The 21,884-nt window shown below is 41.2% G+C and overlaps 1 protein-coding gene and 1 long non-coding RNA gene across 8 annotated transcripts in view; one reads left to right on the forward strand and one right to left on the reverse strand.

The window, feature by feature from the left end:
* CHD7 (chromodomain helicase DNA binding protein 7) overlaps positions 1 to 21,884 on the reverse strand; it is a 131,015-nt gene that overhangs the window by 47,359 nt on the left and 61,772 nt on the right. For all 7 annotated transcript variants that reach the window (XM_032675403.1, XM_032675322.1, XM_032675491.1 and 4 more), the window contains one exon: positions 9,265 to 9,686. In XM_032675403.1, coding sequence (XP_032531294.1) covers positions 9,265 to 9,686 — 422 coding nt within the window. The remainder of the gene's footprint in view (positions 1 to 9,264; positions 9,687 to 21,884) is intronic.
* LOC116780521 lies at positions 3,078 to 6,693 on the forward strand. The gene is made up of 3 exons (XR_004354514.1): positions 3,078 to 3,462; positions 3,866 to 3,964; positions 6,603 to 6,693. It is a non-coding gene; the product is annotated as an uncharacterized LOC116780521 (long non-coding RNA).

Here is a 21,884-nt window from a genome sequence, read left to right on the forward strand (position 1 = left end):
TTTGACTTCATTATTTCAACTGCCTTTCTTAAGCATTTCAATGCAACTGCAAAATCAATGATGCATGGGCCATCACTATACATTTCCCGTTCCCTAACAACAAATATCTCACTTCTTTCCTTCAATACCTTAGACAGCAACACTGGATGTGTACAAAACAAGAAACTAAAAATGGGACTGGAAAGGAAGAGCTGCTCTCTTCAGAACCTGCAATTTCTGAAAGTAGTGTTTGGGCAACCTGACGCATGCGAAGAGAAACAGGATTATGCATGTGCTTGTCTTGATATTAACTGTGCAGACCAGGTAAACAGAACCAGAGTAAACGTTACCAAAACAAAGGACTGAATGAGAAAATTCATTTTCTTCTACAATCCCTGCTATTTCCAAGCAGAAAGGCACTTTTGAGTCAGCTCTGAGGGCACCCATACAGCTTCCATGCATGCAACTGCAGCTTGTGGGGCGGGAAAGTCACCCAGTTGGTACCTCAGCAGAAAGTACAACACTAGAAAGCTATATCCACTGACAGTAGAGCAATGTTCTGGGGATTGTTTCTCCCCCTCCTCCCCCATGAAAACGTTCACCACCTCAAGAGCTGGGACCACGTCTCCCTCCAGCTGCACTCAGAGCCTTGGAAATGGGTGAGGATGTGTGTATCAAAATCCAGCTTTAAATACACCGTCACCAAATCACTCACTGAGACAATCCGTGGCATTGCAAAGGTGAAATTTTTAAACGACAGTGAAGATCGATGGTATAAGTTTTTAAGCACATTTAGCCTCTGAATCTGAGGTGGGTTTTCGCTAATTTTTTGTCGTCAGCCCTCCACGGCCCTTTACCAATATGAGGGGCTTGCTGTGGGAAGGTGCTGAGATGCCTGAAAGCAGAGCTGTGTGCTGGTACCTGATGCTCAGCAAGGTCACCAAGCACTTTTATAAGGCTTCTGCATACTCATCACTTGAATTTCATACCCGGGACGCTGCCTGGGATTCGTTTTCCTTCAAAATCTTTAGATTTTTAACTTCTAATTTAAACATCGGCTTTAAGCTTGTTCGTTTTGATCGGCACTTTAGCCCACCAACAGCATATTTTGGAGCTGTAATTTTAAATTTCCTAATATGGTCACATGTCTCTTTGGGACTGGGACAACTTGGTTGCAGCATTGTCTCCTTGCAGCCTATGTTTAAACTAATGATGATTTCAAAGTAAAAAAAAAAGAAAAAAGAAAAAAGAAAAAAAAAGAAATTTACAAGTGAAAGGGCTTCAAGTTTGAACATGAATTTGTATTATTGCAAAATTGTCTCTACTTGGCCCTAGTAAGGCCACATCTGGAGTACTGTGTCCAGTTCTGGGCCTTCAGTATAAGAAAGAGGAGTTACTGGGGCCACAAAGATGATTAGGGGGCTGAACCATCTCTCCTATGAGGAGAGACTGCAGGAGGTGGGCCCATCTAGAGAAGACTGAAACTAGATGATCTCAGAGGTTCCTTCCAACCTTAACAATTCTGTGATTCATTAATACACATAACTATCTCAAATGCAGGTGTCAAGAGGGTGGTGCCAGACTCTTTTCAGTGGTGCCTGGTGACAGGATGGGGAGCAATGGCCATAAACAAAAACACAAGAAGTTCCACCTCAAGATGAGGAAGAACTTTATATTGAGGGTGGCATAACATTGGAACAGGCTGTCCAGAGTGGTCATGGAGTCTCCCCTCTGGAGACATTTAAAACAAACGTGGATGTGTTCCTGTGCAACCTGCTCTAGGTGACCCTTCCTTGGCAGGGAGGTTGGATGAGATGATCTCCAGAGGTCCCTTCCAACTCTAACAATTCTGCAATTCTGTGAAATTAAGAGGGTGCAACACAGCTTGGAAAAAAAAAAACACACGTGAAACTGCGACAATTAAAAAGAATAATCATCATAAGGGAGGGAGGGCGAGGAGAGTTTGACACGGTAGAAAGAGCACGGGGGCGAGGGGAAGAGTTTGGCAGGGCTGGAGGACCGCGGGCAGAGGACGAACCTCGACGGGCGGCAGGGCCGTCCCGCGCGTCCCTCCCTCCCTCGCTCCCTCCTCCCCTCCCTCGCTCGGTGCCCGGCGGGCTCCCCTCCCTCCCCGCCGGCGCTTGTTTCCGCTCTGGCTGCCACCAATGGCACAAAAAGCCGCAGCTGAAGCGGGGCCCCCTTCGCCTTTTCATCCTCACGCCGAGAGCGCTGGCGTCGCCCCGGCAACCCGCGGCCACGTGACCAGCACCTGCTCCGCTGGCCGGCGGCCACCGAGCGCTGCCATCTGCTTCCCTCAATCAGCGCCCGCCCGCTCCCGGCACCTGCGCGGCCACGGCACGGGAACCCCCCCACCAGCCCAGCCCCACACACACACCGCCTTTTATCGGATCACCGCGAAACCGCTTCCAAAAAAAAAAAAAAAAAAAAAAAAAAAAAAGCGCAACACATATACAAAAAAAAAAAACCTGAAACAAAAACAAAAAAACCCCACAACCAAACAAAACCAAACCCGCTTAACACATTTCTCGAACTTCTTTAAATCAAAGGTGAGGGTCGCCGCCAGGTGAAACGCGCTGACAGCCCGGCGCCTTTCGCCCCTGACCCCCGTAAATCGGAGCGGGGCGCGCAATTAAGCTCAGCCATCGTGCCGTGCCCCGGGTGCACGGCCGCCTGTGAATAACAGGCTTAAAGCCGGGAAGAATAGCGTGGGCTAGGCGGGATAAAACACCAGCCCGCTGAAAGGCCGGGCAGTGCTAACGAGGGCCCGCCGACCCACCGACGGCGCTGCGCTCCCCGCCGGCCGGGCGCAGACAAAGACCCCGGCGCTGCGGGCAGGTCTGGCCCGACACGGGCTTCTTTCTGGCCTCTGTGAGACCTCTCCCTCTCCGAACCATGAGTATTTCGTGACCTATATATACCCCCGAGCCGTGCGCCTTGGCGCACAGTCACTCTCGGTAACGGAGAGGCGACAGAAGCAATTCGGACACAGTTTCAAATCAATTCACTTGCTAGGCCGGTTATAAACAGACACATGAAAGAGCCAACAATTTGGGAGAACAAAGCCAGTGTGCAGCTCCACTGGGAATTTTAAGTTCTAAATTCAGCAGCAGAATTGCTCTTTTTAAATGCACAGCTACAGTTTCCTTGAAAGAAAGGGAAAAAAAAAAAAGCTGAAGTAGAAATAAACTATAGAAGAACACCACCATCCCTCTGAGTGAGGCGACACCCTGCTTCCCAGTGCATCACACACCCAGGAGCTTCACCTGGCCAGTCAGCAACTGGAACTGTCAGCAACTGTTGTTCCTCTCCATCTTCCCACAGAGCCAGTATGTTTTGTTCCTGACAATTAAATGTACCTGCTTTTGACTCAGCCTTTCCATTTTCCAGCAGATCCTACTCAGGCCATTCAGGAACAGTGTTAGCCAGGAACAGAATTACCATTCCACATGGAAGTACAGGCAGGTAGTTAGACTGTTCTTAGAGACTTTGCCATTACCATTAGGTCTCCCTATCAATGGTCAACTCTGGATGCACATCTGATAGTACTTTCCAAATCTGGTAACAAGGAAGGTGAACTCTAATATACACATTTAGACAACTATCTCTCGAATTTGTTTTTACAGATGCATGAATGCAAAATTTAGCCACGTCCCCCTACAGACAAGATAGAGTTCAGTCCCAAAACAAGAACTATAAATCTGGGAGAAGTACTATTTGCCACACACAAACCAGTGAAGTATTTCAAAACTGTCAGTTAAACTGGCTCCTCAATTCAAGTGATATAAATACAGATATTTCAGATTAGACTTTTTTTACAATCTAGCTGTCCAGTACCACTTTCTGGTTTTATCCTCTTACCCCCAAGGACTACACAGCATACTGACCAAATGGGATCAATAGAGAAAACCTGCGGAAGGTCAGACGAGCAAACAACATGAAGAAAAACAGGCTGAAGAGTAAAACAGTTAAGTAGGACAACTGAAAACAAAGCTTGAATTACAATTTGAAAATGGTATCCAAACTCTGACAAAGTGTTTTGTGTTAATTAGTCCAGCAGCCAACTACAGAGCCAGGTGAAACTCCAGGAACTTACAGGGCCAAATCATCTGACTCAAAAATAACCCCAAAATCATGGCATACTTTGCAGGATTAAGAGGGGAAGTAATTAGCCCATATGTTTACACTGTGTTACTACTTCATCTGGGTAACTGATAGATCTGTTTATTAGTATAATTTATGACAACTATCATGATTGGGATGATTTTTTTTCTACAGTTCTATGATCTAAAATAAGTCAGATGGATCACTGATTCTTATTTTACCATTTGGGAACACTGTCCTGTGACAGATTCATGACTGGAACCTGGCTTAAACAAACATTAAACATCCACTGTGGAGCATAAAAATAATTAAAAAAATAATCCCACCCTCTCAAAGTGTCAGCAATGTGAGATTTAACTGTACTGTCTCACCCAAGGAAAACAGTTATTTTTTAAAGCTCCTAGTGTAATCAAAACTTTTCTTTAAATCAATTTTTATATATCACCAAAGTAGGAAAAACAATAGGGAAACAAGGTTTTTTCCAGCCTGAAAGTCAGCCAAATAACCAGAAACCTTTGGTAACAGTGAAGCCTACAAAGCCTGCTGGCAGCACAGGCAAAGGTAAATATCAGGCAGCTGGGCTGGTTCAAAAGGGAGATGAGGACAGGTGTGAACAGGAACAGCCTCAGTGGACATATGCGTGGAAATCTCGCATGATTTCCTGTTCTCTCCCACAGGCAGCCCCTTCCTGCCTTGCTCAGGATGATCTGACCTTGGGAGTGGAAACTACTACCACTGCCTCGGGACCTCTCTTCCTGTCCTCCAGGTCCCCAGGGTGTTGCGTCCTGCTGTCCGCACTGCTCCCCCACACAGCAGCCTCTTCCCACTTCCGCGGCCAGGAGCCATCCCCTTTCCGATACAATAAACAGCCAATCTGTGCGCCAAAAAGCCCTTCTCCACCTCCCTCTAAAAGCTGTAATTATGCTCATGTTTAGCACTCCCCTTGTAAGCAGCAACCCACTCACCCTACACTGCATCCCAGGCTGCTACTCTGTGTGGGAAGAATAAAGAGTTTTCTCTGCCATAGGGAGGGGAGGAGGGAGCAGATACGAGCAGCCCTGAAAAGCACAGCACTCTGCTTTGAGAAGATGGGACGAAGGAAGAACTACTGCAAAGAGCTGCCATTTGGCCCTTGCAAATAGTTACTACTTCTCCCACCATAACCGGTGGCCACTCTCTAGGGTTTCATAGGAAGCAGCAGGAGAGATATCAGCTGTGCTGCAGTGTGATCTTCTCAAACAGGTGGTCCTCATCTCCTCCAGGGACAGGCACAGGAGGAACAGACATCTGAGCCATGACTTTGCAGTTCAGTAGGATTACTTGCCTTTCCCTGTCCATCTCCTTTTGGAAAAATCTGCCTGCTTTGCACGTGCCTGGAGTTGGCTCCATAGCACTTAGAGCCCACATAATACTCAGCACCCACACAATTTAATGAAAGCCCTTCACCTGTGATCCTAAGTATACCTAGGTATACCTGTGATCCTAGGTATATTTTGCTTTAAAACTCGACTAGTTTGGTCCACAAGAGATTTGTTTTGCAAATGTTTTTTTTTTCTAGTCACCACTATATTTGTCTTTCTGTATTGTCAGGATTGGGCTAATATCCATTAGAAGTGTAATAGTACAATATTAGTGTGTGATCTTTCACTATGCAGTGCAACATACAAGCAGCCCATTTGGGTGTTTTCTTTCTTTTTAAGATGCCACAGGACACACAATTCAAACAAGCATGAAATTAATCAGCATCTGCCATTTTCCAATCTGACTCACGTGTAGGTGCATTTCAGTGAGGCAGGTTGTTCATTTTGTCACAACTTACACCAAAGATAAAAGAGATGTCAAGGATAAAGTTTCTGAGCTTTTGTTTTTGTTTGTTACGTAAAAGGATTATACTTTCAGTCGAAATTGGAAGCAAAATAACAAGGTTATGAGCTATATTAAATTACAAAACAGTTTACGAAACACCAGATATTTTATCTGTGTGTATACTCTAATACAGCCTGTGTCAAAATTAACTATCAAGGACTCACTGTGCTCTACCAAAAAACCATTGCTCTTCAATAAATACCTAACTTTATTTACCAGAATTTTACATGACTGCAAAACTTTTATTGAAGCTGATTAGCTTATTCAGTTAGTTATACACAGCATTTAGAATCTAAAAATCACATTACTCCGTCCAGTGCTTAGAAGTAAAATACTGAGCAACACAAGCAGTAGTAGTAAAGACATGCCAGAGACTAACTTTATCAAAATATTTTACTTGTACATAATCATCCAGAATCTATATTAACTTTCATTAATTTCAGTCATCTCAGCTACTGTACTACTTCCTTTCCATAGTTAGTGCCTCTGAAATACTGTGGCTCATATGATTAAACATTTGGACTGTTGATTTATTTAAAAACTCAGTTCAATGAGCTGTCACAGGTTCCCCAGTCTGTGATGTTGCCAAAGTAAGCAAATTTCTTTCACTGATTTAAAATTCTTTGGCAGCACAGCATCCCAACACAGTCTCCAAGTTCTTCAAAGAAGCTTGATACTGAAGCTGACAAGACCACAAAATGAGAACAACCTTGTTTTCAAGAGAGCACTTGGTAACAAGAGACACAAGCCTGCTATGGCAAAAGTAGAACTTTCTCCACATCCCTGAGCAAGCATAAGGAACATCGAATGCTCTTAATGCTGCTCCAAACACGTTTCTCTCACAGGTAAAACAATACGGGCTTAGTACTTACTAGAATACTGAAAGTCACCTAGCTACCCAGGGATGAGAGTTGTTGCATGGGAAAGAAGATAAAGACTCTCCTACAAATACCTCTAAGAAAGCAGTGATTTGTTCCTTCAAAGGAAACACTGCTCCTTTAATTGCATGGCATGTCCCATGGCTCCTTTAATCTGCATGGCGTGTCTCAAGATTTAAAGACACATCTAGAGATATTAGGATTGAGGGGATGGGACAGACCAGCTCAGAGGTCTGATGTCCAGCACAACCACAGGAACCCATGCATGGTTTTTGAGGCAGACTCCTTCTAACCATGGTCCATTAAACAAAGCTTCATTGTAGTCAAGTGTTTGTAAAACTGCACTAATTGAGAAGTCCTTCAGTAAAAGATTTTTTTACTTTTTCGCTGCAAAAATTGCTGGGAGATGCTCAATACCGTGAGTTATGTAGTCTGGTCAGCCTTTAAATCTGTGAGTCTACAGAACTGGAGCATCTCTCTTAGAAGGAAAGGCTGAGGGAGCTGGGCCTGTTTAGCCTGGAGAGGAGACAACTGAGAAGAGATCTTATCAATGCATACAACTTGCTTACGGACAGGTGCCAAGACAATGGGCCAGACACTGCTCAGTGTTGCATGTTTCAGAGTCACAGAATATTCTGAGTTGGAAGGGTTCTACAAGGGTCATCAAGTCCAACTCCTAAGTGAATGGCCCATGCAGGGGACTGAACCCATGACCTCGGCATTATTAGCACCAAGTTTTAACCAACTGAGCTAATCTCAGGGCACCCACTGACAGGACAAGGGGCAGCGGGTACAAATTGAAACACAAGAAGTTCTATCCGAGTATGAAGAAAAACTTCTTTGAGGGTGACAGAGCACTGCAACAGGCTGCCCAGAGAGGCTGTGGAGCCTCCTTCCCTGGAGATATTAAAAACTCGCCTGGATGCAATCCTGTGCAACCTGCTGTAGGTGAACCTCCTTTAGCAGGGGGGTTGGACTACATGATCTCCAGGAGCCCCTTTCAACCCCAACCATTCTGTGAGTCTGTGAAAAGGTTATTTTAGCTGATACAGTATTTTGGTGTGAAAAATACATACTGTGTGATATATAACTTTTTTCCTAAGCTGTGAATTGCTGCTACGTATGTAAACCCCATCCTTAGGACAGTTTGGTACACAGCCAAAGTAACTTCTGCAGTAAGGATAGGCTGATCAACTCTAATTTACAGATCAGTTAATATAACTCGTTCATGACAACACTTGATTTTACAAGACAGTGCTTATAAGTTCTTCAGGAAATATTGTCTCTGCTAACACTGAAACTTCTCCATCTTGCTAAAGGAGCAAGTAACATCTTAGTGTCCATGCCTTGTTTAGCCATAGGATCAAACTTACCCAATAAATAGTCAATCTTGTAAAATACATGCAAGGCTGATTCATTAACTGCAATCTTTAAACCTAATACAAATAGGTTTTGCAAACTGATTTGGATTAACCAAGTCTGGCTGTGCTTCCATCTGGAAGTTATATTTTCTAATGTTAGCCACATCTTGAAAAACATATTCAGATGTTTGGAACAAATTCAGAACAGTTGTAAGAAATTCTAGGTACAAATGAAGAAAAAAAAAAATTGAGCTTTAATGTCTTTTTCCTCTCCATTTTCTTTCAAGTAGGCATTTATAAACACGGCATTTAGGGACTTGAGGGGCAAGGAAAGAATCTCTATTATTGTCTGTGATGTATTTACTCATGTATAACAGCAGTTTATTCTTTCTCATACTACTCTGTAGCATTTTAAGCCTATCCTGATAAAGGGACACGAGGCTGAATGAAAACAGTTAAGAAACAGGGTTCAAGCATCTGGTCTGTCCACAAAGATTTTCTGCTAGGAAAATTGTCTTTACATGAAACAGCAAAATGAATATAATCCCTACAGTGAGGACCCATCAATATCCATATAAAATGCCTTTTTAACAGCAGAGCACAACGCATGGGTTGTGTTAGTATAAAACAGTGTCTCTAAGGGTTGTACAGCTTACAACAATGTGAGCAACCTAATTTTTTTATTTAGGGAAAAACATCATCAAACTTTTTTACTTTAAGCCTTCATCTCTGAATGTGGTCAAAGCTACATCAATGTTGATAATGACAAGAGAAAGAGTCAGTTTTGAAATCCAACACATCCAGAAACTTTTCTGCCTTGAAAGGAAAAATTAACCTTCTGCCTTTCCAGCTTGCTTAAAATAACTGTGAAGCCATAAACAGGAAAGTCAAACAAGAGAAATGTGCCCAAGCTTCTCAAAAACATGATGTTGTAGATGGTAGAAGGCAAACGACAAAACAAGATTTCCTCTCCACCCACGCCATTTAGCACAGATGCTCTAGAAATCCCACAAACACACTGTTTTTCTCTGATCACATATAGAAGTTTCCTGACTTACCTAGCCTTTTTGCTGGTCTTGGGTTTTGGCGTGGTATTTTTTGCTTTCTTTTCCTTTGGCTCTTTAGGGGTCTTAGGGACTTTGGGGGTCTTGGGTTCCTTCTTTTCCTTGGGTTCTTTAGGATCCTTCGGTTCTTTTTTTGCCTTGGGCTTTTTCTTTTTCTTCTTCTCTTCTTGGGAGCAATCCACTGAATTTCTGCTTAGATTCTGGCTGTCAAGTCCCCCAGGAAAGTCTTCCTTACCAAAACCTTTGCTGGGACCTTCTGCAGCAATGTGATTGTTTTTCTTTTTCTTTTTCTTTTGCTGTGGCTGCGGCTCAATTGACGGCAGATAATCATCACTTTTCACTAGCTGGGTATTCGGTCCACTAACCTGAGTCATATCCGGCACTGGTTTCTCTAAAAAGGGTTCCGACGGAGAATGCTGAGAGAGATAAACAGAAACAAAATTGGAGATTTGCAACTTTGATTTCTAAAACTTTGCTCTTTTGGAGCATGAGGTAACAGAGGTAGAAAATACTAAGCACAAGATTAGCCTGTTAACAAGATTCAGCATATCTGAAACACTGTGCAGTAAAACAGTAAAGAACAAAGCTTTTTGCAGTCAAAACAGTAGCAAAATGACCAGAAATTTTTGATATGTCAAGGGTAAAATTATTCTAAAGCTTATATATAAAGTGGAAATACAGAAAACATTTAGTCTTCAACATTTAGATGCAAAAGGAAAGCAAATGTTGTTTCAGATATTTCAAAATAGTTGTTAGTAAAATTAATATCTTGTTACAAATTATCCAGTTGCATTGAAATTTTGTTTCTAGACATTCAAAGGAAAATAAAGTATATTCACAGGCTGTATTTATAAAAAATTAATCAAGGCAATTTACATTGGTTCAGCTGTGACAGGAGGTATTTTGATCAGCATGTGAAGGATTAAGCCACTTGAAAATGTAATATAATGTTATATTTTATGTCCAAAATCAACAGCTCCCAACTTGTACTCAAAAAAGATTTGTTCCTGCTCCAGACTGGGTAAAGAACTACCTTAAGTGTTTATGAACCTGCATAAACATCCTATTTCAAAGTCTCTATAGTGTCTCAGGTTTACACCAGACTTACATATTATGGGAAAACCTATGTATCATTACACAAATGTCAAATGTCTGAACTAAAAACATATTTCTGCAGTGAAAAGGTGTCTGAGCTCTACCATGACTTTGCAGCATATCAAACCTCTAAACCGCTTCTCCTTCCTGCCTGTGGTTGTAAATGCAGGACAACAGTGCTTTTCAAGAAGCAATAGCATGACACCATACTCATGCCTTTCTTGCACCTACTTACACGGTCAGACCGTTTTCCCACCTTCTTTCCCTCTTTGTTTCTCTTCACTAAAAATTAAGCCAGGATAATTCTAGGTGGAAGAGTTCCCTACTAGCCGTGGTGTCATAGTCTTGCTTTTGAGATGTTTGATCCATTGAACTGGGGAGAAGAAAGGTGTATAGCACATCAGAATTTGACTTCTTGGAATAACAGTGCCTGTGTAACTGTAATGTTCTTCACATTTCCTTTTCTCCAACTTTTTATTCAAACTGCACTTAGAAGTGGCAAGCGTGCAAATGAATGACTACAAACCCAATCCCTGAGCATAAGGAGAACTGATGGGCACACACAGACATATACTTCAGCCACCTGGTTCTAAATAGAAATGCAGTTAAGATTTAAGAAATCAAAGTCTCGATATCATTCACAAGAAAGTAAAGGCATGTGTATCTTTCCAAATACATTAATATAATTTTCTGAATGTAAATAAACTGAACTAGTGCAGTCCTATCTACTTCTGGCATTTATTTACAGTAGCATAAAAACAGTGTGCCCTGAATACACTCATATACTCAGAAGCTACCCAAGCAGCAGAAGGAGCAAGGCTGCCCAGAAGTGAAGACAACAATTTTTTCTGCTGTCTGGGAGAGCTTTGAATGGTACATGCCATACACTACAGTTCTTCATGGAAGAGACAGGACAGAGGGAAGGCCTGATTGACGGACTGAAGGTTTGGGTCTCCTTGGCTTAAGCAAGAACTTCCAGGGTGACTTCTGCATGTTTCTGCCTTCCATCTGTGGAAGGCCCTTTTGTGCAACAGGGTCTAAGCTGCAGTGGAAACTCAGCACTGCATTAGCACCAACATCAATCAGCCCCACCTCAAGCCCATCTCATGTTAGCCATCCTGAAGTATGAAGCAACATCTGTTCTAGAAATCTGTAGTCACCATCAACACTTACATCTCCATGCTGGAAAGTTCACAAAAACTGAGTATCTGTATAGAAAACACTGATGCCAGAAAGACAGTGGTAACAATGAGCTCTGTAGTCCAATTATGCATTACATAAAATAGAGATCTTTTGAAATGTTCTAATTGTTTCTGAATTTGGTTGACTGCATTGAATGACTCCTCAGATTTGTTCTGATGCAGAACAAAACAGACTTCTCTCTACCTATTACGTACTTGTACTGTTAAACTTATTTTTAGGTAGGAAAAAACACTTGTAGTGTAGATCACCTGTAAATACTTCTTATCCCTTGCTTTTCAGAGCAGTACCTTTAACATACATTTTTGTAAGGCAGTCAATATTATATCTGCCATTTCATATCTCATGCCTCCTACATTTTGCAGAAACCTCAAGTGAGAGTTTCACCAATTTCTTCACCAAGCTGTCCACCTTAATACTCAATTCTCTTTTAAAATACTGTTCACTTGCTGTGTCTAACATATAAGAAATCTAACATCTTCTTTCTGATATTTGTAGATTTTGTATTGAGCAAGTACCTTGTAGTTAGCACTACATTATTTGTTTGCCATATTAAGAGAGAATTTTTAAACTATCTAGAAGCTTATGCATAAGGTACAGCTTTCTAGAACAAATCAGACTTAATTGTTTGATTTATTTTTCTTCCTAAGCATATGAAACAGCCAAGCCAACAAATACTAAACCCCACAAGGAATCCAGTAATGCCATGTAAATTTAATTCTAGAAAATTTTCAATGTTGCACCTTCATTAGTGGTATGACTGTGTCACTGAAATCAATATTTGGTTTTATACATGTTTCAGTATTCAAAAAAAATTAATCCTTGTCTCCTTTCTAAGACTTGTGAGTTGTTTTTGTTTCTTTGTTTTAGAAGTCTGAACAATAACTTTCAGCAGAGTCACAGGCAAACCTGAAAGCAAAGCTTTCCAAATCTCCACAAGACACTTCCAATCGTTCAAGATTTGACATGGCCTGACCAGAAGGTAAAGCACAGAGAATGGCAGCAATTGCTGCCACACTGTAGTACCCAGTAACTCATCCTGTGAAAATTCAGATTCTTACTCCTCAGAAACCTTATCCACAAGAATCATTCTCAGGCTCTAAAACAACTTAGACTATACACTGGATTTAAATGTTATGCTTGAAACAAACATTAAAAACCCCCCAAACTTACTGCATTTTATTTACAGTACCAAGTTATGTGCCTTACCAAGCATACAAATACTGTGATTTTGGTTTATAGCATTCACAATCTCAGAAACATTAAGCTACAAAAAGCCAACGCTGCCTAACTAGGCTTTGGTTGCATTTTCCCATTACTTGAAAATACAGTACTTCTGCCACATGCCACTCCCCTTGCAGTTTGGTACGTTCATAAGTCACCTATATCTGATTTCTAAATTGTAGCACTCCTTCAAAGAAATAGTTGTGAGTACCTTTACTTTTCTAGGAAGTTCTGTGGCTAGACTTTTGCAATATGCTAAAACGGTTTATCCCTAACCAACAACCCCACATTGCTCCCTAGTGTGAAGCTGTGTAGGAGCAGCACAAATCTAGTGAGAAGAGGAGATGGGAAGCAGCTTGAAAGATGCATTTTCTTACCCCAAACCAGTTGTCTGCTCTTTCTTAAGTAGGGAGAAAAGGAAGAACAGCAAGCTTTCACTAGTAAATATTAGATTAAGCCTACCACAGGGAATTATTTCAAACAGTTCTACTTTAAATCTACAAAGGATTAGCTCTAGTTACAGGGTCACAGTTTTAAATGAAAGAACCCCATTTTCCATTTATAAAATTTTAGAAATATGTATATTACAAGTTTTACCAAAAGATTGAAAAAAATTATCTGCATACTTCACAGAAATCACTTTTCCTGCTGCTTTTAGTAATAACAAAGCCATAATTTAGTATGTTGGTACAGAATTTAATCTCCCATAGGAAAGAAACCAGTGAAGATTAAACACAAATAGGTATTCATCCTATTTGATATTGCAACAGAATTATTTTTGGTATTATTTGAAATAAGGTGACAAAGGTGCTCAAAAATATTGCTTTGTTTACTAGACCCACATCTCTTTAAATCTTTTAGAGAAAAGCTGTTTTTGTAAACATTTAACAAAGAACAGATGGCCTGTTTTAATCATGCGAAAAAACCTGGAGCTCACATTAATACTCCTACCAGCAACTACCAGGGCTAGTCACCTCCCTAACCAGCAGCATGGCACGGTCTTCAGTAATATCATTTAAATTTACAATGGACATTTTCTCATCAGTTCTCACTGCTTGACAGTTAATCAATGCTATTAACATGCAATATCAGAATGCAGGACACTCCTACAGATCGCAGCATATTAGAGCAAAACAGAGATTCTTCAGGAACTCCGAAGAGTAACAGGCTACCTAACATGGTGATGTGCTTTTGCATTGTCAGTAAGAGCCAACAACATCCAAGGAAATAAAAAATGAAAACACTATTGGAGAAACTGTTTCTAGACTGCAAAAATCTCACTTTTCTGGAATTCAAACTTATTTTTAAGCTTCCAACCATGTATCGCTACGACTTGAAAAATTAAATCGAAGCTGCCTGCATTTCATGCCTGCGTTTTGCAGCTGCTTACACGTTCAGAGCTAAGCTCATTCTCTGCAGCCCAAAGCACAGAGAGCTGTCTCAAACCAGGCCGGTTACGTGAAGTAGCAAGATGGACAGGATGTAGGATTAATCCAGTGAGGGTGAGTGGCAGGGAGGGAGGTTAAGGAGGAGAGTCTTTCTGTTACTTGAACAAGGATTGAACCACAATCAACTGTACTTAAGCACTGAAAGCAGCTGAGTGTCACTTCCCCAGCAGAGCAGCAACTTGAGCCAATATGGAGCTTTAAGAAGTATGAAGGAAGAGCACCAAAGTATGTGACATGACTCAGCTAACTTTTTGAAATTGAAACATCAGCACCAACTAAACAAAAAAAAAAAAAAAAAGGTCCTTTTTACCAGGACTACTTTCATTTCACTCATGGGTACTACTTCCAGACTCCCTGGTCTTTTCCATATTTTAATAAAGACTTATGATAACCACACTTTATTTAAATTTTCCAGTAAAACTTCGGTTTACTAAGTTATCTTAACAGTAAAGCAAGTGCTCAGTCAGTTCCCACTGACTCTAAAATACAAATCTCTCCAGTATGATCTCCATACAGTGGATGATTTCACTTTAGGTAAATCATTAGAGAATATTCTCAATTGCAGCCCTGTTAAATTATCACCTTCACTTTGGAAAAGTTAAAACAGCAACCTGTGACCAAAGAAAATTCTTTTAAAACAGAAGAAAGACTACAACAGCATTGCTTCTGGCAGCAGCCCTATCTAGTGCCACTATAATAATTCATTTTCAATTTATATCCTTCCTGATGGCACAGTCCAAAAGGTGTTAAAAGCCATCACATGGTGAAATCACTCCATGATTCTTTCTTTCAAAGGTTAGTGAAAGGATTCATCATCCCTCTGGACTATTTAGAATGAACTACTCATCTTGACTATCCTCCAAACTATAATTGGAAAGTTTCTGCATCATGTCTCTATATGTTGCTTTACATATGTTGTTCTGCAATTCTCAACTTGTCTCACCAACACTTTCAGCATTAGGCCTCTCAGTTCTTCCTTGATCTGAAGCATGAGTTGTCTTCTATAGAGCTCTGTAAATACTTTTCACTTGTCCATATGCAAAGCTCACATAGCAGTAAAAACTCCAGAGTAAACAGGAATCAACACCACCTCCAAAACTCCAACCAAACGCCAGAACCTACATTCAACAGCAGTACAACTATTTTTTCCTATAGTAACTAAAGTCCAGAAACATCCTATGTTCACAACTGGAATTCTTTTTTTATTAATCAGTTTCTTCTCCTTCATTATGAATGACGATCCCTTCCTTTCATGTGAAACTACTACCTTGAAGATGCATATGAGACTCTTTTACTGTACTATATGAAAATACTTAGTACTAAACTCAAAATACTTTGGGGAATATGATGCTGTTAAGAAACAACTGGTATCTCAGTAATTCAGAAACCCCTCTAAGAAAATTGTAGTTCCAAAGTGACAACTGGCATTTATAAACCAACAAGTGCTGTCAGTGATCTGTGTAATAAAGGGAAAGCTATCACACCAGATGAGAATGAAGAAGTCTATTTTACAAATAGGCTTGACAGGAATCTAAATTCTTGACATACCTCCACAAAACACACATGAAAGTGTATGGAAACAGAAGTGTCTATTAATACATTCCTAAACTTGACAATTAAAAATCATTGTGCATGAAACAAGTTAATGTTTTAGTGAAGTGCTGCTGCAAAACCATTTTATTTCTTAAGCAAGTCTTAGGAGAAAACAGAATATTCTAAGACTATCCTAAGTCATCCTGTGTTGTTACTGCTACTGGAAAGCTGTTAAAAAGCAGGTACCAATGACTAAGTTATAACTTGCTGATCCAAAGCTTTTTAAAAACTCTGAATCAAACAACTAGAATTTTGATGCCAGCAGTATCCTAACAGTGGAGTGGAAGCAATTAAAACTGATCTTTAATGTCCTCTGCCACCACAGCAAAAGTACAATCTTTGCTTATTTGGTGGAGCTGAAAATATCACTCAATTACTGAATTTCCAATAGTAAAAACACCACTGTGCACACTCCAGAGTTCTTATTTGAGTCTCAGCACAGGTAGAGTATCAGAAGTATCTGTTTTCTGGTCATGTACTCGTGGAGTAACACAGATACAACTATGAATGACACTAATGTGGCCATCCCAAAAGCAAACATCCCATCATATTTTACAGTAATCATATGCAGCAACAGTGTTCATGCTCACAGAAAGTGAGCAACATAACTAAGCCTATGGCATATCAGCCAGTGCAACAAGTGCTGTGGCTTGTTCACAGTTCAAAAAAACAACTTGTCCATAAGAGAGTTCCCTAGGTGCTGTCCCTCAATCAGAATCGACATCAGTGTTGATCAGGCAATCCCAGACAAATCTGCCACCCTTACAAAAATGAAGCTATGCCTGCTCCAAATTAGCATTCTACACAAGAGAACTGCAGTAGCAACCACATGGATTGTATGTAATGCTAATGTCATGGTCCCAAAGACAAACATTTTCTCTTAATACCTTTTTTTGCTACAGGACTTACTTGGCAATACTATACTGACTTGCAGGACGAGTATTGCTCGCTAATGGCAGAGGCAACGTCAGCTCCTAAAGAGCAAGAGCAACCAAGACTCTTTCATTCCGTCGTACCATCATCCACTGTTATGAGCTCTGACTGAGCACTGCGCGCAACTTTTGGCAAGCTTTTACTAGTTCATAGCTGCAGAGGACCACTAGAATGGCTGGGACAATCAGGTACTGAATTCTACTGACAAAGCTGCACTGCTCACGTTGACAGCTTGTCTACCTCAAGCTTGCCTTCCCTGCATGGCCACAGTTAAAGAAATCTTCACTTCTGTGTGCACTCCATTATCAAGCAGAAGACGTGCCAAAACATGCCAACATGTTTTACCACAGAAGTTTTGCAGAGTTTATGCCATGCAGTTAATACCATAGGTGAAAAAATGACTGGAAGGTCAGCAAGAGTCCACCTGTAAAATGGCCGATAAGCATCTTTTTCTTAACACCTTACTTCTGAAAGGGCTGCACAAGTTTTATGAGGAGTGGCTGACAGAGCTGGGGTTGTTTAACCTAAAGAAAAGGAGGCTCAGGAGGGACCTTATCACTCTCTACAACTACCTGAAAGGAGATTGTAGTGAGGTGGGGGTCAGTCTCTTCTTGCAGATAACAAGTGACAGAACAAAAGGAAATGACCTCAAGTTACACCAGGGGAGGTTTAGATTGGATACTAGGAAAATTTTTTTCATGGAAATGGTTGTCAAGCATTGGAATGGCCTGCCCAAGGAAGTGGTGGAGTCAACATCACTGAAGGTGTTCAAAAAACACATGGATATTGCACTTGAGGACAAGGTTTAATGGTGAACACAGAGGTGCCAGGTTGATTGTTGGACTTGATGACCTTAAATGTCTTCTCTAATCTTAACAATTCTTTGATTCTGCCATATAACATCTGTATTTAAAAATGTGTGTATTTTCTTTGTGAAGTTGTCTGTGACGTTATACTCAAGCACAACTTATCAAGATATCTAGTGCTTACTAGAGAATTCCTTGGATTAGAGAATATCCAGGAGATTCATGAGCAGTCTTTTCCAATCCCTCTAAAACAAGGCAGTAGCTGCTCATCTCCAGGCAAGATGAGAAAGTCACACAGTAAAAAACATGTAAGGGGGAAACAGTCTCCAAAGGATCTAGTACAATACTCCAACTTCTCCAGTAAAAATGGCGAATAGGGGAGGAAACATCTGCATATATTCAACTAAAACGGTAATAATTAAACTGCTATTATTAAATACATAACATTATAAAGACTAACCTAACATTTTAACAATGTACAGGCTGAGTTGTTGCTCCTGGCCTTGCCTCCATGTTACCCACAGCCCTTAAACTGCACTGTGAAAGCAAAGCAGTTCCTCCAAAATAGTAAAATACAAACATCCTCTTTCTTGTAGGCATATTTCACATCCATCCTTTGAAATACAAGGATGTATTCCCTGAGGGGAAAAGAGAAACTATACTGTCAGGCAAATGCAGCCTCCTCCCTATGCCAGCAGAATTCCCTCTGTTCAGTTACTTAATGTCAAATACATGGGGATCCATCCTCTCTGAAGGGTAACTCATTCCTACATCATTTTGTATTGCCATCACCATAGTTTATGATGCTCTGGCACAAACTATGATTTCCACTAAACACCCTGTTCCCTACCCAGAAAAAGAAAACACAACAAAACAGTCCTGACTGACTTGGTATATTAAGCACTTACAGCCTTCCCACAGTATTCACACTGATAATGTCCTCTAAAATTTTGGTTTTTTCTATGGAAGGACTTAAAGTCACCTAGAAAACCATTTGGAGGGACCTTAAATAGATCAACTCTACCTCTATTAATACATTTCTCTACTGTTGTCAAATCTAAATCACAGGTGACACCATAGCAAACGGCATCAGGGTTTATGACTAAAGAGAAAATCAAAGACCAGCATACATGGTACAGCACTGGTTCTTCTGACCACAGATAACGAAAAAGCTCCATCTGTGTTTTCACTGCCTGCAAGCAACAGTAGTAGTAAAAGCAAGAACACTTTTTTTCTGGTACTTTTTACTCACCCCTTCTAACCCCCAAAAGAGTTAACAGGAAAACTTATTTAACAGGCTATAAATGTAAAAAGAAAGGTGAAAGGTAATAAGATAATATATTATCTTCCATGTTTACTTGAGAGATACATATTATTAAAACATAAAAATACAAGGTGTATTGTAAATTCAGATGGGATACCCTCTTTTTTGATTTGCCAGACCTCTAATGATATATTCTTTATCTGAATTCAATAAGGTACACTTCATCTTCTCGTATTTACAACTAAAAAAGTTACTTTAATCTAAGGAAGGGGGAACAACAATAGAGAGAAGAGCAGCATATTTGGAGTGGTTTTTTTCATTAGATTAAGCTGAAGATTTACAGACCAGGAAACATTTTTTCTCCTGCTGCTCTGCAGCACTTAAGATTCAAGTAATACAAGTTACAAAAATACACGTGTGAGCCCCAGTCCGTTGCTTGTAAGGACAATACAATGCTTTTCTAAACATCATCATGGCTGGGCTCGTGATACGAAGATTTGGGAAGGGCTTTACCCACGTTTGTTGCAAGCACGTTGGTGGCTAAAAAGGCCAATACGAGATAGACACGTCCAATTGCAAAAGGCACAGCAGAAAGATCTCGTAGGTGGTAAATTCTGCAAGACTTTCGCGTTGCCCTTTTCTCCTCCAGGGTGGACCCTGCGTGGTTTCTCAAAAGCATCAGCAGCGTTATAGATAGCGTGTCTCCAGGCCTCCCAATTGGAGGCCAGAGTAGACCAGTTATGTTGATCAATATGGCCGAGGCTGAGATGTTGTTTCAGGGAGTCCTTGTATCTTCTCTTTGGGGCTCCTCTCTTGCGGCAGCCGGTGGCGAGTTCACCATAAAGGCATAGATTAGGGAGGCGGTGGTCCTCATCCTGGAGACGTGCCCTGCCCAGCGCAGCTGTGTTCTCAGCAACATGGGCTCAATACTTGTGACTGCTGCTTGTTCAAGACAGATGTATTGGTCACATAATCTGACAGTGGATGTTTAGGATCTGTACGGATGGCAGCGTTGATGGAAGCGTTCTAGGAGATGGAGGTGGGTAGCGGTAGATGAACCATGATTCAGATCCGTTATAAGAGAGTAGACAGCACTATGGCTCTGTAAACACTGATCTTTGGTACTTTTCTTCAGATGTTTATTTCGCCAAACTCTTTTATTAAGCTTTCCGAAGGCACTGTATGCCCTTGCTATCTGTTGTCTATCAGTCCATCTTTTACCATCCGAGGAGATGAGGCTACCTAGGTAATTAAACTGCTGAACTGATTGAGCTTGATTCGCCAATGGTGATAGGGGATGAAGGAAGACTTCCTGAGGTGCAGGTTGATGGAGCACTTTTGTCTTCTTTAAATGACTTCCAGCCCAAAGAGCTCAGCAGCGTCTGCAAAGCAGGATGTTAACGCCTGCAGAGCTGCTTTCAACAATGAATCACAGCATCATCGAATATCTGAGTGGGAAGGGACGCACAAGGATTGTCAAAGTCCAACCCTTAGCCCTGCACAGGACAGCCCCAAGAGTCACACCATGTGCCTGAGAGCATTGTCCAACACTTCTTGAACTCTGGGCAGGCTTGGTGCTGTGACCACTTCCTAGGGAGCCTGTTCCAGTGCTCAAACACTTGGGAGAAAAATCTTTTCCTAATATCCAAACTAAACCTCACTACCAGAAGCGTCATAGCCATTGCCTCCAGTCCTGTCACTGGTCATCAGAGAGAAAAGGATCAGTGCCTGCCCTTCCGCTTCCCTTCGTGAGGAAGTTGTAGACTGCAAAAGGACCAAACCACAACAGACTGTAAGGAAATACACCAGGAGCAGATGGATGTATTGCCCCAGTCTCATTACTCAGCACCATGACATGCCTCTGCCAGAAAGTCTTCAAACTCAGCCTTATACACTTCACACTTCACATCCAATAATTCTGCTGTCCGGTGTGTGCACACCATAACATCCTTTCTTCTGGGCAAACACTGCGTGTTTGCCAGTTATGGGCAAATCAGTGTGGACTTAATGGTAGCCTTTTCTCCATAAGAGTATGAGGTTCTCACTTGAAGTTCCTCTGCCATGTACCTGAGGGCATTATAAGGCGCTCTGAACTTGATTCGTCATATACCAAGAAATCTACACAAAATAAAGCTGTTGGATTTACCAAGAGGGAATATGTAGACTAACTAGGCTGTGGAAACAGAATGAGGACTGGCATGGTGTTTGACAGGTTTTAAATAAGTATAGTAGTGAATTGTGAAACAGAACATCCTAATCTGGAAATTACTGACCAGTGAAGGAATAACTTTTTTTCACTCCCCCTAAGTACGCAGGATCTATCAGACTTTTTATGTACCATTGGAAAGCTGGATGAAGAATTTCAGTATGGCATTTTAAGTAATTTTTTTACCTGCAGCATGAGTCAATACTGTTCTCCTCTACCCACCCTGCCTTCCCCCCCAGTTGATTTAGGCAAAACACTTTGAAGTGGTTTTAATTCCAAATGTTATGGTTTTTCTTGAGCAGGCTGAAACAGAAACTCAGTGGAACCTACATCTAGGTTTGACTGGCATGGCTTGTTGCATGGCACACTCTGTTTTGCCATGCATACCTGCTGCAGGCAACCTCTCACCCCTCTTCTTAGGGCACTCTAATGCAAGGGGTCTTCAATGGGTCTAGCCCATCTCTGAGAAAGCCATTCCTCAGTGGGCAGCCTGGGGATTTCAGCTGCCCATCAAGCCCTTACTTGTAGACATGAATAAGGGCAGCAACTGAAGAGTGTGACTTCATACATTCATAAAACAGTAAGATACAGCAACCACCAGCAAAATGCTTTCAAAGTTATTTTCAGACCACCACATTTATTAGCATATGGTGTTTGTTCAGATGCACTAGGAAGACTTTAGTTAAGATATAACTTTTCTATCATTTTCCTAACCCTTTCCTTATATATCATGGAAAACAAAAGCCCAGCATTTTTGTTTTAGAAGTTCTCCCAATCAGCTTCTAGACTTGCTAACCATCCATGTTTAAGAAGCCTGCACATATAAAAAAAATGTATCAGTCACA

The sequence above is a fragment of the Chiroxiphia lanceolata genome, chromosome 1, assembly GCF_009829145.1.
Source record: "Chiroxiphia lanceolata isolate bChiLan1 chromosome 1, bChiLan1.pri, whole genome shotgun sequence".
NCBI classification, from domain to species: domain Eukaryota; kingdom Metazoa; phylum Chordata; class Aves; order Passeriformes; family Pipridae; genus Chiroxiphia; species Chiroxiphia lanceolata.